Source organism: Vidua chalybeata, chromosome 28, assembly GCF_026979565.1.
Source record: "Vidua chalybeata isolate OUT-0048 chromosome 28, bVidCha1 merged haplotype, whole genome shotgun sequence".
NCBI classification, from domain to species: domain Eukaryota; kingdom Metazoa; phylum Chordata; class Aves; order Passeriformes; family Viduidae; genus Vidua; species Vidua chalybeata.
In genome coordinates, this window is record NC_071557.1 from 1,015,240 (window position 1) to 1,038,075 (window position 22,836).

The 22,836-nt window shown below is 50.5% G+C and overlaps 1 protein-coding gene across 1 annotated transcript in view; it reads right to left on the reverse strand.

Annotated features, from left to right (window-relative positions):
* The window catches only part of UNC5D (unc-5 netrin receptor D), a 93,370-nt gene that overhangs the window by 52,542 nt on the left and 17,992 nt on the right, over positions 1–22,836 (reverse strand). Inside the window, exon 2 of the mRNA XM_053966264.1 lies at positions 3,919–4,137. Within this exon, the coding sequence (XP_053822239.1) occupies positions 3,919–4,137 (219 nt within the window). The remainder of the gene's footprint in view (positions 1–3,918; positions 4,138–22,836) is intronic.

Below are 22,836 nucleotides of genomic sequence, written 5' to 3' on the forward strand. Positions count from 1 at the left end.
AGGGTTGCCCTGGCTGAGGGTTTGGGATCCCACTCCCACCAGGAGCAGCTTCCCAGGGGAAAACCCTCCCTGGGTTATCCAGAGCTGTGCTGACCCCACTCACATCCCCAGCTCCTGCTCCCTTCACTCCTGAGCTGCTCGGGGGCTTTTGGGAAGCAGCAAAGGGAGGCAGAGGTGTGGGAGCTGCCCCAGCACAGCCCCGCCAGGATTTTGATACCAAACAAAAAAAAAAGTCATCACTTGATGATGAATTTTGGAGAAGCTGAAGCCATTTCTTGGCTCCTGGGTGCTGCAAATTTCTGAGCAGGCGTCAGTGAATTCAGGCATTTACAGCTCCAGATTTATTAAGGTGGAATAGTCTCCAGCCCAGCTCTTCCTTTCATTGACACGGCGTTTAATTAATCTATAAATCAGCCTGTATTTAATGTGGCAAACAAAGAGCACACGGTTTGGGGAAGCTGGTGGTTCAGCGTTTTGAGAATGGGCCAGGTAGGAATTCAGGTCCTCTTAAAGGTCTCCCCATTCACCCATAGACAAAATAAATGTACCCAAAACTGCAGAATCTCGGAATTGTTGGGGTTGGACGGGACCTCTGGAGAACACGGGGTCTTTGGGGGAAGTTATGCTTTGTTTATGGAGGAAGTGCAGCTCTTTCTATTTGTTTTAGGAGCAACGACGGAAAGCAAACCTATTGGGAGGAGAGGAATATTCTCCATTTATCACCCCCGTATTTCACCAGCAAACACATCCACCTCCCCTCTGCACCTCGGGAACCACCAGGAAAATCCTTCATGGGGAGTGACACCGGCTGAAAAATCCCCGCAGATCAAAGCGGGCACCTCATAAAGCACAGCGACATTCTACCTGCGACTCCAATAACTCCAATAAGCACCGCCAGCCCAACCCTTTAAATTATTGTGCAAATTAGAACCATCATCTTTTGTTTTACAGTAGAGCCGTGCAGAATATCAAGTGCTGGCTGTGGCACTGAAATGCTAATGGGCTCTGCTGGATGCTCGAGCTGCACAGACCCTGGCAGCAGATGAATAATTGCTCTCCGTGTACTAAACACAACGGAGCTGCAGAGAACTTCGGCATTTGTCAGCTTTATTTGTTTAAATGAGAAAAACACTGACAGCAGTTATTGCTGTAATCCTTCCAGTTATCAGACAAGGAAACTCTGCCGAGCGGGGCTGAGCCTCTGCTGAACCCCAGCCTGAAAGAGCCGGGCAGGTTCTGGAGTGCGCAGGAAATGCAGCAGAGGGAAATTAATCAGCCCCTAATTGCCACACTTTCATCACAGCAGCACCCACGAGCTCGGCTCTCCCTTGATGAGGCAGAGCACAGAGAGAACCAAGTCCCTGCTCTGCCACGCTTGGGAATAAACAGGAAAAGCAGAGGAAGAGCAGCAAAACCACCACGGGGACACTCCAGGCAAAGCCTTCCAGACATCCCCAGGCAGCAGCAGAGTCCTGCAAAACCCTCCCCGTCCTGCTGCTCCTCCTCGCAGACACTCCTGGGCTACTCTGAGGCCTCCATTCCTCTCCTGTAGAACCAAAATCATGGAAAACTGGGCTCTGTGCCCATCACGGTGACAAAGCCCACCCGTGGGGAGTCCCTGCCTCAGGACACTGAGTGCCACTGCAGCCAGGGGCTGCCACAGGAGCTCAGGCACGTTCCCTCCACTCAGCACCAAGCTCAGCCCCTCTGCCAGGAGCTGCCACAGGAGCTCAGACACGTTCCCTCCACTCAGCACCAAGCTCAGCCCCTCTGCCAGGAGCTGCCACAGGAGCTCAGACACGTTCCCTCCACTCAGCACCAAGCCTCCTCCAGCCTGGGGCTCTGCTTGCTGTTTTTCACACTTCTCCACAACCTCTCGGGATTTTGATCCCACACAAGCGGTGGAAGGATGCAGAGGGTCAGACCCTTCAGTGCACCGAGGCCCCAGAATCCCCTTTAACCAAAAGCCTCGCTTTTGGCCCAAATCCCAGAGCAGTTTCTCCCAGCTGGAGCAGACCCGGGCTGTGCCTGGGGACAGACTCGGCCGTGCCCCAGACTGGGCTCCAGAAACGAGGGCACCGCACGCGAGTGCCAAAACCCCAACAGCTGCTGCTCCCCCGAGGCTGAGCAAGAGCTCCAGACGAATTCCCGGCTATGGGGAGGACCATGGTGAGAGAATTCCCCTCAGGGCTGCCTCTCTCTGCAGCTTTGTGCCCTGGGGACCATTCTGGGAACACCTGGACACTGCCCTGCAGTGGGTTTGGGGTCCAGACCTTTGGGGCATCTGCACCCCTGGGCTAAGCCCAGCCCTGCAGCGTTTCTGTGGTCAGGGGAGCTGGCCCAGGGGCTGGAACCAGATGAATTTTCTCCCAACCCAAACCATTCCACGATCCCAAACCTGTTGCTCCGTGTATCAAACCTCAACGTTACCGATGTCATTTAAACCCCACCCGGTGTTACCAATCTTGGTTTGTTCTGTTATTAACCCAAAGCTTAGAAAACATAATTGCAGCACTCACTGAGAGATTTTCTGTAACCATATGGAAGGAAAGCTTTTAGGGACGACATTTCTCCCATATTGATTCAGCAGTGCATTTAGAAGTAAAGGTTATGCCTATTAAATTATTTCTGAAAAGGTAACTGCAAAAATTAAAATTCATTCAGATTAGCATTTACAAAAAAAAAAACCCTCTAATACGAAACTTCTTCAGAATGTGTCACTTCAAAAGAATGCCAAGTACTACTTTAAGAGGTGTAACTTCTTTTTAAATGGCATTTTTGCCTCTAAAAAAGGAATTTCTTGTGTTGCTGGAGAAGGTGTTGTACACAGAGTGCTGCTGCCAAGGCTGGGGGTTGCCTAGCAATGCTGGGAGGGGAGAAAGCAATAACAAGCAGGATTGTGGAGCCACAGCATTAAATTGGTCTGCAATACTTATCAGCTAAATGAGAGAAGCTACGGGCTCTGCTCGGAGCTGATAAAATCTCCTGATCACTCCAAATCTCTCCCTTCTCCTTCTCCTCTCTTCCACACGCGCTGGGCACTGTGGATTTCTCCTGCTCGGGTTATTCCCACCCCAATTCCTGTCCTGGATGGGGCTGGGGCAAACACTGGGGTCCAACCCAGCAGGAATCCCACAAAAACTGGGACTGAGGGGGAATCCCGGGGTCCAACCCAGCAGGAATCCACTAAAACTGGGGCTGGGGCAAAGCCCGGGGTCCAACCCAGCAAGAATCCCATAAAAAGTGAGGTTGTGGGCAAACCCCAGGGTCCAACCCAGCAGGAATCCACAAAAACTGGGGCTGGGGGGAATCCCAAGGTACAACCCAGCAGGAAACCCTTAAAAACTTGGACTGAGGGGGAATCCTGGGGTCCAACCCAGCAGGAATTCCAGAAAAATTGGAGGATTTCCACAAGAATTCCACAAAAACTGGGGCTTGGGCAAAGCCCAGGGTCCAACCCAGCAGGAATCCCATAAAAACTGGGACTGAAGGGGAATCCCGGGGTCCAACCCAGCAGGAATTCCAGAAAAATTGGAGGATTTCCACAAGAATTCCACAAAAACTGGGGCTTGGGCAAAGCCCAGGGTCCAACCCAGCAGGAATCCACAAAAACTGGGGCTGGGGGGAATCCCAGGGTACAACCCAGCAGGAAACCCTTAAAAACTGGGACTAAGGAGGAATCCCGGGGTCCAACCCAGCAGGAATTCCAGAAAAATTGGAGGATTTCCACAAGAATTCCACAAAAACTGGGGCTGGGGGGGAATCCCAGGGTCCAACCCAGCAGGAATCCCACCAAAACAAGTTTCCCTATTCCCAGCTTCCGCTCCAGAGGGAATCAGAGGATGCCCAGGCCCCGGCCTGGCGGGGTCAGCGCTGGGATTCCCGCCGGGGTCGGTCCCGGGAGCAGCTCCTGCTCACCCGTGGCCTCGTCCAGGCTCTCGCGGGACACGTGCTCGTTCTGGTGCACCCACTCCCCGTTGCACTTGAAGAAGATCTGCATGGCGGGCACGGCCCTGCAGCGCAGCACGATGGGGTTGCTCTTGATGATGTAGGAATCGTCCGGCTCCTCCAGGAAATGGGGCAGGGTCCCCGGGGCCGAGGGGATGGAGTCGGGCAAGGCCTCGCTGTTCTCATTTCCTGAAAGGCAACCAGAGGAAAATTCAATTTTTCATGGTTTTTCTATCACCTCGTTTTATTGCTGGAGTGAAAAATCAACTTTGGGTTTTATTTAGGATCGGTTTTGCTCTGGGTTTTATTGAGGATTGGTTTTATTTAGGATCTGTTTTACTCCAGGTTTTCTTTAGGATTGGTTTTACTCCAGGTTTTATTTAGGATTGGTTTAACTCCGGGTTTTCTTTAGGATCGGTTTTACTCCAGGAGCGCCTGCAGAGCTGCTGGGTTGGGCTTTGAAAGGACACACACACAGAGAAAAAAAAAAAAAAATCAAATAATTGAAGTGTAAGGGCTGCCAAATGCCACAAACCAGCATCAAAACCACCAGAAAACAGGTGGGGAACTGAGGGTTCCGAAGCTGCAGGATGTGAAGAGAGACGTTTTCAGCACTTCTGCCATCAGGGGCTGGGGCATTCCTTCAGGATGAGGAAGGTCCCTCAGTTCCCAAATTCCAGAGGCCCTGGAGCAGAGGCTTTGCCTTTGGAACAGCTCCCATCCAAACCCTCATCGCTGCTGTCAAACCCAGGAAATTCCCATTGATCTCCGGCAGCCCTGGATTTATTTCAGCACTTTGTTTTTGGCGAAAATTCAGAGGAAAGCGACGAATGTGGGTGAGAAGGGAATGATTCCTGCAGGAAGATCAGAGAGCACCGAGCACACCCAGGGAGGATAACAGGACACGTGTGAGGATGAAGGGAGCCGGGAGGGAACAGCTGAGGGCACGAGGGAGGTGATGGAACCCAAAGCAACGAAATTAAAGCAGATGAAAGGGGAGTTGCGGTGCTGAGAAGGAAAACAGAACCCTTCCCGTGTCCAGGAGGTGCCAGGATAACGAGAACATTGTTTATTTCTATTAAATCGTGTGTGCAAACAGTCCCCGAGCTGTGCTGGGAAATCACAGCCACCTTCAAAGGGCTGCAGTGCTTTCAGCCCCTTCTCAGGGTGCTTTGGAAAATACCATCACAACTCCCAGTGTTTTACTCCCCAGCGCTGATGCCAATTTCCATCTTGTCAATCTGCAGCAGCGCTGCGTCCCTGCAGGCTCTATTCCATCCAAGTTTTGCAGGAAAGTACAAAAAATGTCTTCAGATTTTGGAGAGGCTGGGAAATCCCAGGCTCCCAGCAAGGCTCCAGCAGCCCTGGAGTGGAGGGAGAGCAGCAGCCAAGTCTGGGAGGATCCCCCAGCTGGAGAACTCCCGGTGACCCGAGTTATTCCGCTGAATTTGCTATTTAGGGCAAGGCACAGAGAAGGAAATCCCAGCCCCACCGAAAGCCAGGGCGGATTTCTCCTGGCAGGCTGTGCTTGGATTGTGTGACCTGGCTTTTTTTTTGGGTGTCAGGGAGATTGTGGGGCTGGGCGTGGCTCCCTCCCCATGAAAACCTCTCACATGGCCAGGTAAACCCAGGTGCATCTTTTCCCTTCAGCATTTCCTTTGGAAATCCAAGCATCATGCACAAAAGCAGGAATGATTCCCTCTCAGGGAGGGTGAGATGACCCCAAGAATGCAAAAGTCCTCGTTTCCCAGCCCGTGCAGCCAGAGAAGGAGTTGGAATGCACAGGGTCAGCTTCTCAAGGTTGTTCATTTTCCCTTCTCTAGAACATTCTCTCTCTGCCCTGCTGAGCTCTGCCCAGCAGCTCGGCCATGGCATTCTGTCTGCCCTCAGGGCGCTGTTCACATTTTATACCCAAAACTCCGTGTGCCGTGGTTACAATAACGTGCCAATGTCTGTCATTGATGTTGGGCAGTGTGTCTGTGCCTGAAACCAACAGAAAAGTGTCACCAGCACAGCAGGACATGGAGGGCAAGGAGAAGGAGAAGGAGGTCAGGACACACCCAAATCCCTCCATCTTGTACGCTGAACCCCATTCTAAAAAACCCCAAAATTCTACTTTTTCACCCTGTGTTAACTCAACTCCCACACTACTCACACCCTTGTGGTTTGTAATTCCTCACACAAAGCTGGCAGTTTTTTCCACGGGCTAAAATGGAAGCCACAGGTGTTTTTGACTTGGTGCCAAGGTCTGCGAGCCCCCTGCCAGGGTCTGGAGCCAGCCAGGGCAGCCAGAGGGGTGTCCTGGCTTCCCACTATTCCCCATTCCCTCACACTCACACAGATATTTCTGTGGTTTACACACGGAATTGCCTGGATTCCTGATTGCAGGACATTCCTGCTCAGGAGGAATCAGCACAACATTCCTGGATAAATAACATTTTCCCATTTACCTGCAGGAGCCTCTCCCAAAGTGCCCTTAATACTCAGGATTTTACCTCAACTCCTCTTCCTCTTGTGATCACCTCTGTTGTGCCATAACTCGAATTCACATTCCCCCAGAGCTGATTACAAATCCCAAAGGTTTTCCATGTCAGTTTTTGGGATTCAGGCCCTTCAGAGCTACCCAAAAAAATCTGTTTTGTAGCAGCAGCAGCAAATGACAGAAGAGAAAAGCCTGACACACAATTCTTGTGGGTTTCATTCCTGGAAAATTACCTTTCAGGAAGGGTTTTGTGTTTTATGCTCTGCACGCGAGGCCAAAAGGGACTTTAAATCTTTTTATGACAATAATAGAAATGGAAAAGAAAGGAGGGAAGGGGAAAAAAAAGTTAGGAACAAACATTAAATTCTTCTCTGAAATAAACACACTGCTGTTGTCAGAACACATCAGGAGATCTGGACAGCAGCAGACAGGGATGAGTCATTATTTCAAAACTGATTAGGATAATTTAGATGCTAAAATGAGATCTTAAACCAGTGAAAAACTGTGAGTTCTGAACTTCTTTTTTAAATTAAGAATTATTAAAAGTGAGTGGCATTATTCTTTTTGCATTAAAAAAAAAAACCCAAAAGTTAAAGTGCCCCCAACAAGCCAATTAACTCATGATAAATGCAAATAAATCTGGCAATAAATTCTGCAGAGACTTTTCCTTTTCCCAAGTGTCCAAACACAACTTCTCTTACACTTTGTGGTACCAGAAAAAAACCCTGATCCCTGTGGGACTTTAACCCCCTGCAGTCAGGATTTCCTCCAGCACCAAATAAATTCAAGTGTCAGTTTGCCAGGGAAGCCAGGGGATGCAAAAATAAAAAGCCTGTTCCAGAATAGAGAATTTTCTCATGCCTGGAACGGTTTCCATGATGAAATTTGAGTCATTATTCAGTCAGGAAAGCAGCTCGGTGAGATTTGCCTACAGTTGCTTCATCAGATGACCCCGGCCCCCACGCACAGTGGGGTTTTTGGAAGGAGCTCAGAAATGGGTGGGAATGGCAGATTTTGTTGCCCACGTGAAATCCTTTATTGCCTCTGCTGTTTGCCCTGATTTGCTGAGGGCCCGGGACAGGGTACTTAGCAAAGCCTAAATGGGAGAGCCAGGAACAAATCCTGAGGAGCTCTGTTGGGGAAGATGAAATAGGAAAGCCTTATAAATATGATTGCCTGGCAAAAGATTTGGAAAATACAGAAATTATAAGCGAGATTGAAATGAGAACAAGCTTTGAGATACCAAACCTTGGTTACTAAAAAACTAGAAAAACAATAGTACAGCTGGAGGCAATCCCCCCTTTGATTAAACAATGCCCTCTACCTACAGACAGCTCCAAGGGTCACGTGGAATGCTCTATCTCACCCCTCAAAATGTGTGGTTCATCCCACACCTGTAACCCTGCCCTGAAGCATCAGGTATCTGTAATCCCACTGGCCCAAGTCTTGTTCCGTGCCCACTTTGAAGCCCCCTGATAAGGTGTGCCCGGGGGTCCGGACGCTCTCTTGGCATCCTCTCCCGCCCCCGCTAGCTCGCTCTCTCTCACTATTTCTTCCTGCTCCGAGCTGTGGCTGGAGGCTCCAAGCAGGGCCCCACACCCACGCCCTTTGCAATAAACCGCGTATTCCAAGACCTGACTGCAGAGATCTCTCGTCTCCACCCGTCCCGACTGTCCAGCGCTGCTCACAGACTGGCGCCCAACGTGGGGCACACCAGCGCTCCCTACAGAGCTCCACCCCAAAGGGACCTCCCAGCTCATCCCGCTCCACCCCGGCACGGGCAGGGAGCCTTCCGCCACACAGCTCGCTCATCTCCACGTGTTCCTATTTCTTCAGTGCTTTTAGCAGAATTCCTGATTTTTTCCTGGCTGCTGTACAGCCCAAAGCCAGATTTAGTTTCATTAAAGAATTTCAAATGTCTTTGCTCAACACCACAGTGGATTTTTTACTGGATATGGACATTTTCCCTCTGAGGAAAGACCCTCAATAAATCGGTGAAGCCTCAATAAATGAATGAACACTCCATTAATCAATGAACCCCTCAATTAATCAATTAACCTCTCAATAACTCAATGAACACTCAATAAATGAATGAACACTCAATTAATCAATGACCCCCTCAATTAATCAATGAACCTCTCAATTAATCAATGAACCTCTCAATAAATGAATGAGCACTCAATTAATCAATGAACACTCAATCAATGAACCCTTCAATAAATCAGTGAACCATCAATAAACCAATGAACCCTCAATAAATCTTCAATTAATCAGTGAATCCCTCAATTAATCAATGAACCATCAATAAATCACCAAACCCTCCATCAATCTGTGGACCCTCAATAAATCTACGAATCCTCAATTAATGAGCCCAGCTCATTCCTGTGTTCCCAAAACTCCCAAATTCCCAGGCCACGCTGAGATCCACAAGTGCTGCAGCTCCATCTCAGCCCTGCTATCCCACATTAACTTCTCCAGACCCTCCTGCTCCCCAAGGATTTAAAGGATAAATTCCAGTGGCTCTGCCATAATCCTTCCCATCAAATGTTTGGGCGACAGGTGGAAAATTGTTCTGCCAGCTGATGAAGGCAAAATCCATCCCTTCCGGCAATTTTCCGCAGTGAAAACTCCAAAAACTGAACGTGCAATAAGTTGTGGAAATAAATCTGGGCTTAAAAAAGAAAAAAGTAAATCCCCCGGCAGCGAGCTGGGGATCTTCAGGTGCAGACGAGCCCCTGTTAAAAATCTCATTTAGAGATCTCTAAAATCTCTCACTTAGAGATTTTAGGGGGTTAAAAATCTCATTTCTCCTGCTGAGTGCAGGGAGAGACACTCGAGGCTGTCACCTCTGCTGTCACCTGTGCTGCTGGGCTGCTCCAGCTCGGGGCTGCTGCCATCATCCTGGGCTTTTGGGGACACTGAGCACACCTGGGGACAGCTGAGCACACCTGGGGACAGCTGAGCACACCTGGGGACTTCCCCTCTGTTCCCTGTGGCTCCGGAGCCAGCCTGGGGTGGCTGTGGGGAAGGGAATGGGACAAACTCTGCCTGGATCAGGGTGGGACCCTGAGAGGGACAGGAGGAGCTGGGAGCAGCCCCTGGGCACTCCTCTGTGCCTGGAAGCGAAGCCAAAGCTGAGCCAGCTCCTCCTGTCCCTGCCAGGAGCACACCCGGGGTCCCTGATGGAGCAGGAGTGCTCTCTGCTCCCCACACATTCCCATTCCTGCTCCCCACACATTCCCATTCCTGGTGTTTTTCCCCCCAGCAGCAGCAGCAATGTCACCCACATCCCTTCTCACACAAACCTGCCTGAGAGTGGCACCAGGACGGGCTGTGGCTGCCCTGTCACACACAGAACTGCTCCCCTGCAGGCAGGGCTCCTCTGGAAGGGCTTTCCTGCCATTTCCCCAATCCTCATCTCCTCCTTTCCTGCCATTTCCCCAATCCTCACCTCCTCCTTTCCTGCCATTTCCCCAATCCTCATCTCCTCTTTTCCTGTCCCCTCTCCCGAAGCTCCAGCACTCAACCCCTGTGCCCCTGGCACCCCTCACTCACACCTTTGTTCCCATAAAACAAAGGAAGTTTGACACATCCCACCTTTGCCCACCAGTTCCAGCCTTCGTTCTCCTCTGGCTCTGTCAGAACCATTCTGAGATTGCCAGACCCGTTTTATGAACTTCCAATTCCATGGAATTTATGGAGGGAATTTCCACCAACCACCCCATCCCCGGCTGCAGGAGGGGAGGGCATCTGTTTCCCCCAGCAAGGATGAATTTGTTGATAAAACATTGCAGGCCCTTCCTGTGCCACAGAGATGAATGTGCATCCCATTGTAATCCCTTCTGCATCCTGAATTTATTTATATCCCAGCTGCACTTATTTATAAAAATGATGTATTACATTTATTAAATATTAAGTAGGTTACAAACTTGAAGAATCTTTCATACATTTATTTAACATCTAGATTTTTTTTTCCCTTTGAGCAATATGCAAGCAATATAAATCTTTAAAGGGAAAAAGGATGCTCCAGCACCCCAAAGAGATGGATCTGTAACTAAAGGTGTCCCAGCACGGGGTGTGTGAGGAGTATCAAACTTCTCTCAGTGACTGACCCGACCTGCTGCCCTCAACAATTCCAGCCAGGAGCCCTGAGCAGAGCGTTTCTGTCCAGAACCATCAGAAATGCCATTTATTGCCCGGCAGAGAGCACAGAGCTCACCCTGAGCCTCCTCCCAGGCTGAATTCAGACCACAAACCCCTCCCAGTGCAATCAGACTTCCCGGAGAAATGGATGAGCGAGGCAAGGAGGGGACTCCCCAGATTAACTCCCCTCCTACTCCAAATTCCATGTTTCACCTGCTCATGTGGATTCCTCGTTCCCAGAGTTGTGTCCCTGATGAGATCTGGGGCTTAGTTAATCTTAATTACTGAGACAACTATATGGAAGTGCTCATTTGGAAAAAAAACAAACACCCCACAACAGGAGCTCAGAGAGAAATTCAGCTTCACCTCATCCAGGCCGAGTGAGAAACCAGGCTCCGAAAACGGGGCTTCATTCCAGAGCTGAGAGCTGGAGAGCACAGCAATAACAAATGATGGAATTACAATTGGAATTACAAATGGAATTACAATTTAGGGACACTCGGTGGCTGAGTGAGACATCAGAGTGCGACTCTCAACGACTGAGCCTGAAATCCCTGATGAGCTCATTAAAACTGGACTGAGCAACGCTGCAGCTCCTTCAGGTGGCTCAGAATTTCTGGGAAAATTGGGCCCATTAAGTATTAATAGAAATAATTCCAATATGCAGTGCCCAATTTAAACAGGAATTTAGAGGAGAAGATTTGGAACCCAGATTTCCCAGTTCCTGTAAAATCCTGTACTGGCTGTATTTGCTGGAATCTCCAGTCCTCGTTGCACTTTGCACTAATTCATTAAATCATTCAATCATTAAATTGAATTTAATGATGGATCTTCAAAATCTGAAATTTTATTTTATTGTGATTGGGGAAAGGAATTTTATCTGCAGTTAAACAATAAAGTTTGGGACGTAAAATTTTACAGTGTTTTTCCTTACAAAACAAATTTGGGATTTCTGCCCAGTTTCTGAAGCGTCCAGTGTCCCTGACAACAGGAAAAATCAAATTAATTGACGTTTTCTACACATGCAGAGAGACTGAGCCACAGATGTTTTAGATCTCTCTGTAAATTCCATCAAAGCAACAAGTGGCATTTAAGGAATATTTTAATGTTGTGTTTGCAGCAGCTGAACACAGCAAACAACAAGGAGGGGGAGCTGGGCACTGGAGCAGTTTTGGGTTCCACACCCAGCCTGTTCTGCTCATTTTGTGCTTTTTCAGGGTATTCAGCTACAAATATTTCCTGATACACAACCTCCATGCAATTAAACTTAAACAGTAAAACATATTGTTAAATAATATTGTTACAGACCTGGGAGGCCCTGGATTTATTGATGTTTGTAGCTCCCATCAGCTGTTTTCTGCTCTGGGACACAGTCAGATTTCCGAGGTGCCGGTGTTTGGGTAAGGGAATAAGGGAATATTTTGCAATTCTTCTCTCACCCTTCCCTTTCCAGTCAGGCAACTTTGGATAAAGCAGTGAGAGATCCCACAAGCCACGGGAGAGCAAAGCCAACCCCACCCAACCGCACCATCCCCTGAGCTGCCCCTGCTTTGGAGGGGAGAGAAAACCTCCCTGCCTGCCCCAGGACATCCTCACAGTCAGGCCTTCCCCCGGGGCATTTCTGGAACTTTCCCGAGCCCCTCCAGGGTGAGCAGGACCTGAGAGCTCCCCAACCCAGTCCCATTTCTGTGAGAAATCCGCCCAGACCATCCCCAGGAGCTGTTTTCCCATTTCCCACCTCATTCCCGCTATCCCCCCGCTCCATTTCCCCCTGCACTGAATCACAGCCCGGGCTGGTGACGCTCCCCTGACTCTGCTGTCACCACCTCACCTCCCCTCCTGCTGCTGTCCCCATCAGCAGCTTCAGCTGCCTGTTTACTCAGCCCCCCGTGGGGGAAGGAACAAAAGAACCCCCCAAAAAAACAAAGGGAAAGAGAAAAACAGCCCCCAAAAAAAGCCCCTTTTGGAAACGCTCTCCCGCAGGAACCTCCCACACCCGCCGCCCCTACAGCTGACGGTTTTGTGCAGCACAAAGATTAATAATTTTCAAAACCTGACATTTTCCATCTGAATCACAAGCTACTTTGTGAGAAATCTTTTCCATACCCTGCTCCATGCTGCTTCTCCCGCTGAAGGGCATTTTAGGCTGGTAAAACGCTTTTGTCATGGTAAAGACCCGGTGGATTCCCAGCTGGTGGCTCTGCAGAGGAACCGGTGCTCCGACACCAAGAGATCCCAAAGGATCCTCATTTCCCACCACATTCCCTGCCCTGGCATCCTCAGGCACACCTTGGAGAACTCCAGCTCACCCGCCCTTGCCCACCTCCCCTCAAAGCAGAGCCCTTCCCGCTGTCCCAGTTCCCCATTTCCAGCCTGGCTCCGAGCAATTTTACTCAATGTTGCAGTTTCTGATCTTTTACAGAATCTCTACACAAGGCTTTTAAGACAAATTTTTTTTAGGAATTTTACGACATTCTACAGAACGTTCCAGATCTCCACGAAGGGGCCTGCAGGTGACATCAGCTCTTGGGATCTCCAGCATTTGCTGGTGGGAAAAACTCCTGCCTGTGGGATCAGGGAACACCAGCCCCTTTTGCTTCAGCATTTCAGAAGGGCCAGCCCAGCATCCTGAGAACACTTCCTTTACCCCCTAAGACTGGAGGAACCTTTGAGGGCGAGATTTTGGGTTGATTTCTAAAGGAATACTTTTGCTTTTCCTTTCTTTTTTTTTTTTTTTTACTTTTGGCCTCCGTGAAATCCGAATTTCCCCTGCTATTGCTCGGTTAACAACCCCAATTTCTTTTCTGCGTGGGAAAGGGAACACCAGGACCCAAACAGCTTTTCCAGCAGATAAAAGGCTCCGAGAAAAAGGGAAGGGAGGGCAGTGATTTTCCTCAAGTCCTGCTCGGGACTGAACTCCTGGCAGAGAACAAAGCCGCCCCTTCAGATCCCAATTCACACTTCAATTTTCCTGAGCCTTGTAATACAAGTCATTACATCCTCCATGACTTATCCTCAAATTGCTGGTAATTTTTATGTTGAACAAGCACACATTTGCAGGGGTTTTCGTGCCATTAGGAGCGGGAATATTCCAATTTGGAAGTGGCGGCTGATGGCTGGAGAGGCAGCGTCCAACCCATGGCCTGAAAGCAGAATGGCTCAGAAACACAGAGCACAGACCTTGGGACTGAATGCTGGGGGGTTTTATAGCACCCAGAGCTAGAAACCTGATGAAAATCTGCTTTTTTTTTGTCCCTAACAGGGCAGGGGGAGAGGGTGAGCAGCCATCTCTGTGCTCTCACAACTCACCAGCCGCTCTCAGAACAAAAACCAGCAACAACATCCCACAGCACTCCCATTTTTTTCTCCCCCAGCACATCAAAAACTATGAGGAGCCTGGCATTAAAATCCGTCTCCTTCCAGCTCGCTGGACACGATATTTGAGTTGGGCTCCTCACTGCTGGGACACGAGGGGTTTATTGGGTGTAAAAAGTCAGCCCCAGTGCTGGGTGAGGACCCGGCTGCCCTGGGAGCAGCTCAGCCCAGCTGGGCTCTCGGGATGGGGAGCGGGACGTTGACCAAGCAGTCTCCCCCTGATTCCATCATTCCCCACGTGGATGTTCACCCCCTGCTGCATTCCCACCCCGTCCCCGTTTTTTTGGATGCTCTCCCGGTTCTCAGTTTGCTGCTGCTCCCCTCGGGAAGCGCCAGCACAGCTCCTGCAGGTGAGGCTGGCTCAGCTCCTCCAGCACATCCAAACCCCGGCTGGAACCTTCCCTTCCCGGTGCTGGGAGCAGCTGAAAATAAAAAACAACCCCCAGGCGGTGCCAGCAGCCCTCAGGCTGCAGCTCAAAAGTCAAGGAGGCCGAAGCACCTGCTTGGCTTCAGCCTGTGCTGAGCTCCTTTCCCGCTCTGACCATCTGGGGGCTGCACTCCGCGAGCGCCGGGGGTGTCTGAGCCCCCCGAACACGGAGCTCTGACCAGGGCTGGGATCAGACACGCGAGGCAGGGCTGGAACCTCACCCCTCCCTCTGCCTCCCCCGTGGGACCAGCTGTGCTGGAGCAGGACCCCTGCGAGGTTTCCATGCTGGAAAACCTCGAATTCCTGCAGCTTCCCGGCTGGTTTCCCCGGGCAGCACGGCAGGGCCCGGAGTGAGGCGCAGCAGTGCACAGACACTGCAATCCCCGGCACATGCAGCGAGCTAAGGGAGACAAACCTCCAACAAAAGGCAGCAAATCTGTTCTGGGGCTGGAGCCCCCAGCTTTTGGCGCCCGTGGGAGCAGCTCTGCCAGAGCAGCGCACGGTGCCACGTTTCATGTTGGGAGCGGAGAACAGAGAGGAGCGACAGCGGCGGCAATTTGTTATTAATAATGTACAAAGCCCTTCCTCATCAGCTCACACAGCCTGTCAGAGACACAGGCATCCCCGGGCTTTGCTCTGAGGCAGAACAAAGTGGAGAGGGTTTCATCTCACTCCTAAACACCAACTGATCCTAAAGAGCCTTGGGAATGTCACTGGGGCTGTGCCGTGGACAGGGACAGGCTGCTGAGCAGGAATCCTCACCAGACACTCCCTGAGTGCCCCAGGAACACTGAGAACTCATCCCAATGAGCTGCTCCCATCCATCCATCCATCCATCCATCCATCCATCCATCCATCCATCCATCCATCCATCCATCCATCCATCCATCCCAGAACTTCCTATGGATGGAAGCTGATTGTAAAGAGCCTTGGGAATGTCACTGGGGCTGTGCTGTGGACAGGGACAGGCTGCTGAGCAGGAATCATCCCCAGACATTCCCTGAGTGTTGCAGGAGTGACACCGGAGCTGCTCCCAGCCCATCCCTCGAGTTGATCCCATCCATCCATCCATCCATCCAATCATCCATCCATCCATCCATCCATCCATCCATCCAATCATCCATCCATCCCTTCATCTTCTCCCATCCATCCATCTATCCATCCCTTCATCCAATCATCCATCCATCTATCCATCCCTTCATCCATCCATCCATCCATCCATGCATCCATGCATCCATCCATCCATCCATCATCCCTCCCTTGAGCTGCTCCCATCCATCCATCCATCCATCCATCCATCCATCCATCCATCCATCCATCCCTTGAGCTTCTCCCATCCATCCATCCATCCATCCATCTGCTCCCATCCATCCATCCCTTCATCTTCTCCCATCCATCCATCCATCCATCCATCCATCCATCCATCCATCCATCCATCCCTTCATCCATCCATCCATCCATCCATCCATCCATCCATCCATCCATCCATCCATCCATCCATCCCTCATTCACCCCATCCCAGAGCCGCCCCTGGATGCAAACCTGCTCCCCTCCACCTCAGACTGCTCCTTTGAGCAAATTCCTGCTCAGGGAGGGGAGGAGAAGCTCCTGTGGGATGTGCCACCCCCTCGGGCCCCGCAGAACCCCTGGGGTGCAGGAGCAGCCCCGGCCGGGCTCTGCCCCCACGCTCTGCTCGTGTGTCAGCAGAGGCTCTGGGAAGAACTCGGAATTATTCACGAGCCCTGCTCCAGTGCCCTGTGAACAATATCCTTTTCATATCTGCAGCATGATAAAATCACTTGTTACTCCACTGCTGCCTGAGTCATCCTCTGGCAGCGTTATTAACCCCGTGCTCACAGCCTGCTCGGGGACTCGGAGCCCTTTTGTTCCAAGACTTGGAGATTTATTTGTCAAGTCTGACAGCTCTGATCTCGTCTTGCAGGGAACAGCAGTGCCTGAGCAGGAATTTATGAAATCATGAGCTGCAGGAAATAGCCAAAATCACAGCAAGGGTTGATTTGGAAACGAGGAGGAGATAAACAACATGGAGATAAGAATCTGCATTTCCATAAGAAAAGGCTCACTTAAAAGATCTGGAAGCATCAAGGAACCGGGCAGTGACAGATCTCACGTGTGCTTAACATGTGGTTTATAGAGTTTTAAGAAGATATAAAAACATTTAAACTCCATCCAGACATCTTTCATTCTGGATCTTGAGAAATCAACAGGTACAAATGAGATACATTTGGTGTAAAAGTGAGAGTGTCTTTGCTCTTGCCCACGTGCTGAGATGAGTGGTGCTACCTTAAATACCTTTCTAAAAGCTCAGAAAACAAGCCCTGGATGCCATTAGCATTATCAAGCCTCATCAGGGCAGCGCTGTGACATTTTAAAGCCATTTTTCATCACAAAACTCCATCATCTCTTGTGAGAAACACAACCCGTGGGCACAGGTAGCGCCATTCCCCATCAGGACCTCCCCAAACACAAACACAGCAATCGATCAGAGCCTGCCCACCCCAAATCCCAGGAGTGCCACGCCCGGGGTGCCCTCAGGCAGCATTTTGGGGACGCTGGCTCGGGGATTTGAGCACAAACCATAAAAGACAGAAACCCCAGCCAACCCCCTCTGCTGTGAAGTTTTGCGTCTTATTTAAAGCCAGGAACCAAACACGCAGATCTTGGGATTTATGGACATCCAGAACCGGCTCTAGCACTGGGCTGGGCGTTAAACCTGAGCCCAGCGCCCACCCTGAGCCAGCCCTGCCAGGCCTTGGGGTCCCCCTGGGCACCCCCCAGCCCCGGCAGGAGCTGCTCTGTCCCTGCCGGGAGAAGACGCCAGCAGAGATGAACCCACCCTTGCCAAAAACCAACCCTCAGCCCATCCTCCAGCAGGCAGGGCTCTGGTGGAGAGGAGCAGGATGGATAAAAAGTGCAGAAACGCCACCCAGGCTGTGCTTGCTGCGCTTTTAACTCGGTAAATGAATTAATTAATAAATAAACTGCGTTGGGATGAAAGGCTCCGTCCGTGGTGCTGGGGACGGACCCCCAGGCACAGCTCAAACCCGGCTCAAACCCCCCTGCAGCATGAAAAGGGGTTTGAAAACTCCGGAGTTCCAAATGCGGCCCTTTTTATGGTTTTAGCGAGTCTTAACTACACAAACAGGGGATGTGTCCTGCGGGGAGGAGCAGCAGAGCAATAATAGCCCGAAATCTGGTGGAACACACTGCTAATGAGGCTGAGCTCAGCCCCAAAAGGCACATTCCGTCTCGTTTTTTGAGGGCTAATTAAGAATAATATCGAGGGGGGGAAAAAAAAAAAAATCCCCACGAAATCGCCGTGTGTGGATGAAGCAGGGCGGGCAGGAGAAGGGGCTCTGCTGCCGGGCTCCTGCAGGGCTGAGAGGATTTTCCATTCTGGCCACCTCCTCCTTGATCTGCTTCTTAACTAACGCGCACCGGGCGGTGAATATTTAACGTTTTCCTCACGGTGGTGTAAAAGCCGGCCATAAAATGAAGCAAAAGAGGAAAAAAGGATGCTCAGAGGTCGGGTTTTCCAAGCACTCTCTGGTCAGAGGTTCATTTCAGGAGAACTCGGAGCCAGCTTTGAAAAAAACTCAAACAAAACCCCAAAAAGCCCAACCAAGCAACAATCCATGGTCAGGCACACCCAATATTCCCAGCGCTGGAATGTGAATCCCAGAGCCTGGAGTCTGCCATGCTTTGCAGAGGTGAGGAGCAGCCTTTTGGGTTTGCAGGGAGTGGGTGTGAGAGCAGATTAAATCCCCTTTTCCCCTGGGGTTAAACACCACAACCACAGCGGGCAGCAACGGTTTCGGTGGGGAAATTCCATTTGGAATCCCGGGGTGGAGGTGGCAATTCCTTGTGGGGTTCTGGGGGAATTTCCCCATCAGCACAGCACAAGGAACAGGCCAGAAGGGGGAACAGCAGCAAAATTACCCCAAATCCGAGGGATTCCCAGGGCTGAAGGACACCCCCAGCCCAGGGAGGAGCTCCTGTTCCCCTCCGAGCCGAGATGAAAGATTCCCTGTCTGGAATTGCACGAGCAGGATGCAGCAAAGCCTTGGCAAACCCAGCGCTGCCTGGTTCTGGGCTCGCTGGCAGAGCCCAGCCATAAATTAAAGGCTGTGGAGAACTTTTCATTCGCCTCGTGCTCCCCTGTCACGCTCAGTAATGCACAACACAACACCCGACAAGCACCGGAGGGAAAAGGGATAAAAGGAGCAGTAGGGAAGTGGCAAAATGAGGGGAAAAAACCTGTTCAGCAATCTTTAATGAGGTCCTGCTGGTCTCTGGCTGGAGCTTCTGAGAGCAAGGCAGAGAAATTCCACATAATTACAACAAAAATCCTCAAACACAAACGGGATCAAATCTGGTTTTTAAGGCAACAACGGACTGTTCCTTTTGTGAGTGACTGCCGTGTCAGAGAGTGCCCGAGTAACAAATCTCCTCCTCATTTTCATCCCATTTCAGTTTGAAACTCTGTATTTTAGATCAGTTTGGTTTGGAATAGATACAGCCTCACTCTTGCCTGCTCTTTCTTTGGCTCAAGAATGGGACTTTTCACCTGAGCACAGCTCTGCCTGGCAGAGGCACCGGCTGAGGAGTGAGAACGGTGCTTTTTGAGGGAAAAAAAAAGCATAAAATGAGGCCAAAGAGGCGCCTGATGGTGGCTCCTGGCCGTGTCTGGATAACCTTGCCCCCAGCCCGCTGAGCAGAGCTTTGTGCTCCAGAGGCAGGAGAGGAGCTGGGGGTGCCAAACCTGACCAAAAAGCAGAATTGTCCCCGTGTCCCTGCCTGCAAACACCAATTTCTGGGAGCTGCAGCCCTGGGCGGGGACCTGCTCTGCTCTCTGCTCTCCCCTCCCCGTGGGAGCTGAACCCGGGCCACGATTGTGATTAATAAAATAAACACTGAGCCGGGGGAACGGGGCTTATTCCAGGGGAGGAATAAATTCCAGGATAAATTCACCTTGTCCCCGCTTCAGGACGAGTTCCCTGGAGCTGCACCACCCGAAGCTCCTGTCATTCCCTTTCCCCTGGCCCCTGGACAGCAGTCGCACTGCCAGCGCTTTTTATCTCTTGTTAAAAGCAATATAAAATTTTTATCTCTTCCTCTGTAGCGACATAAACAGGGAAAGCAAAACACGGCCGCCCTGGGGAGAATTTGGATGGCCTGGCCCTGTTTGTTTCCTAAAACTCCCCTTTTATGGCCCTGCATTGTCCCTGTGAAATATCACCTGTGCCGGTGGCAATAAACCCCCCCCTCTGCCGGGACAGCAGTCAGGGGACAGGGACAGCAAGAATTGCTGCCTTTAATATTCATTAGTGCCACTCTGAGGCACATCGAGGTGCTTTTCGCTGCCGCCCTGAGGCACCTGGAACAAAACAATCCTGGAACAATCCGGCTCTGGGGCTGGGGTAACCCCAAACCCCAAACCCTGCAGGTCCGGGGCTCGGCACAAGGCGAATCCCGGCAGGGAAAATGAGCAGCGAAGTTTAGCCTGGCACCGAAAGTTGCTAAAATGATAATTACAGGAAACAAAAATCCCACTGCCTCTCAAAGGAACAGATGATTCAGCCACATTTAGCGGGTTTGGGGGAAAATACCGGCTGCTGGGGTCCCGTTCCCACAAGCGCTCCCATCGGCGGGCTGGCACCTCCAGTCTGCCCAGTTCAGCCGCTCCCAGTTGCTCTGGAGCCGCCCCCTCTTCAGGATCATCCCCTCCACCCCGCGGGAGCCCCACACCTGGCTCAGGTGAGCGCAGGAGCTCCCAGAGAGAGCCGGGATAACAATTGCCGGGATAACAATTAATTACCGGGATAACAATTACCGGGAAAACGACCCCGAGGCACCAGCCCGCCCCACCCGAGGCAAAAATCCCATTTTGGGAAAGCCCGCAGGGCTCCCCGCAGGGCTCTGACTGATGGCACCGTAATTTGCTGTCACCTCCACGTTTCCCACTTCACTCCGCTCATGGATTTCCAAATTACACCGGAATTGTGTTGTTTGCACTTTTAATCTTGTAAAAACCTCTCCGGCAGCCACACGCGTTCCGTGGGGGAGGATTCCTAATTTATGTAAAGTATTACAGAAAATGATCTATATGACAGTTCGGTGTAAAATGCTAAATGCAAGTCATTACTCACTGAAGATAATTCGAGAGTATTGTGTCAGGGGAGACATTAGATTGCAGAGGATAAAAAGTTGGAATAGGTATTCACATATTTATCCACATTTGCATAATCAGCTGCAGGAGGTGGTGGCTGCTCTCCTGGGCCCCACCAACACACAACGAACTCAACAGCAGTTGGGAAACTTTCCATTATTTCCCAAACTATCCACACAATTCCTGCTTTGGGGTTGAATTTTGGGGTTGGGTTTATTTTTTTTTTTGTTTGTTTGTTTGTTTGTTTTGGGGGGGTGGGTGTTTTGTTTGTTTTGTTTTGTATTTTTGTTTTTGTTTTTTGGGTTTTTGTTGTTGTTGTTGTTTCTTGGTTTTATTTTGGTTTTTTGGTTTTTTTTTTTTTCTCTTCCAAAGGCAGCTGCAGTTCCTATCCCCCCAAAAAAGCCCATTCCTGCATTCTGGGAGCGTTTGGAAGCAGCCAAAGCTGGTCCCAGCTGGCTGGCTGGGATGGGGACGCTGCAAGGGCACTTTGGTACCTGCTCAGTTAAAACATTTCTCCAGCTCTGCAGTGCGAGGATTTACCCCTCATTCCCACGTGGGGAAAGGGGTCCCACATCTCCCCAGCCACGGAGGAGGGGTGGTGACAGGGCAGAACAGGACAGGACAATCCTCACTTACCCCTGGCTACCCAGGGGATTGGGGGCTGCTCCTGAGACTGCTGGGGTGGCAGGGAGCAGCTCCACGCTGCCTTCCCCTGCCAGCTGGCACCTCCAGCCTGCTCCTCTTCCAGGCACAGCTCTTGATTTGGAGTCATTGTTGTTTTTTTTTTTTTTTTTTGGAAATTGCTCCTGTCCCACTGGAAATTGTCCCTTTTCCCCTGAGACTGGCACGGCAGCCAGAGTGCCTTGACTGCATGCCGAGGCAGAGCTGCATTTACACCTGAGAGCATCGGCGCTCACCCCAGCCAGCTCCTGGGAGAGGCCTCCACACCTCAGCGGCTCTGGGGCCATTTCCCTGGAATTAAGGATCCCTCAGAGCCGCAGGAGCTCTCACAAAGCTTCCTCCCCAGCCAGGCAGCTGCATCCCCTTCCCTCTTCCTGATTCTCCATCTGCTGATTCCAGCCCGCACTGACGCCTCGGGATTTCAGCTTTTCTGTTCTCCATCCGTTCATAACCCTGCAGTTCTTCAGTGCAGAACTCCAAACTCCACACACACACTGTGAGCTGCTGCTTCCCCGTTTGGGGCAGACACAACAATTCCTCTCCAGGCTGGGAACCAAGGACACCTCCCTGCCTCAGGCCCTGAGATGGACACAAAAGTGAGTTGGGGGCAGCAAACCTGGGCTCAATGACTGTCGCCCTGGTTATCAAGAATTTTCTAAAGCCTTCTGAGTTTACATTCTTGTAGAGAACTTTCCCACACAACTTTCTGTAAACAACCTGTTGTTTTGCATTCTTTCACAGAGGCGGAGAAATTTGATGTACAGGTAGTTTGTCCAGTGTCGTTGGAGAGGTGGCGCGTTCACCCTCCAATCCACTGGCACCTTTTGAGAGCTATAAAAGATTGGAGTCAGAGGAAATAAATGAGTCTCTTCATCGTGACCAAAGCTGTGGTGCGTCGTTTTTCCTTGTGTCATCTGGTGACAAATGACTTCATCACCTGAAGCTGGAATTGGAAGATTAATCCCCAATATGCAAATGGACCAAACTTACAAAAGTATAAAAACCTGTGACAATCATCCATTTTTGGTTGTAGCCCCTGGGGGGCTTTGTTTGCCCTAAATGTCACTGAAGGCCCTTCAATAAATAGAAATGCTTTTAATTCCCTTAATTTTGTCTGGCCTGTGTTTTTAGGTAGCCCCAAAAGGCATCCCCACAGCCTGGAGGATTCCCCTTTGTGGAAAACACCAATCACTTGTTTTTTAAAATCTTAAAAGTTTGTTAGTAATAAAATAGTTATAAAAAACAGTAATAAAATTAGAGTAATAAAAATTGGACAGTGAGGATTAGGACACTATGAGACGATAAAAAGCAAAGAATTTTGGATGTCTGGGTGTTTTTGGGCACTGAGCTGCCAAAAACATGCCCTGTGAACAAAGGAATAACCCTTAAAAGCAACAGCCTGTTGCATCTTCATAGAGCTCATACATGGTGCAGGAATTCCTTGCAAATTAAGAAATTTTTTTCTGTTTTTTGTCAACTTCTTCCCCTTAATCCTGGTGGTTCCATGAAGAGGGAGAGGAGGTGGAAGGATGTTTGTCTTTTCTGATAAGGAGGCTGTAACTCTTTGTGTGTCCTGTCGCTGTTATCTCT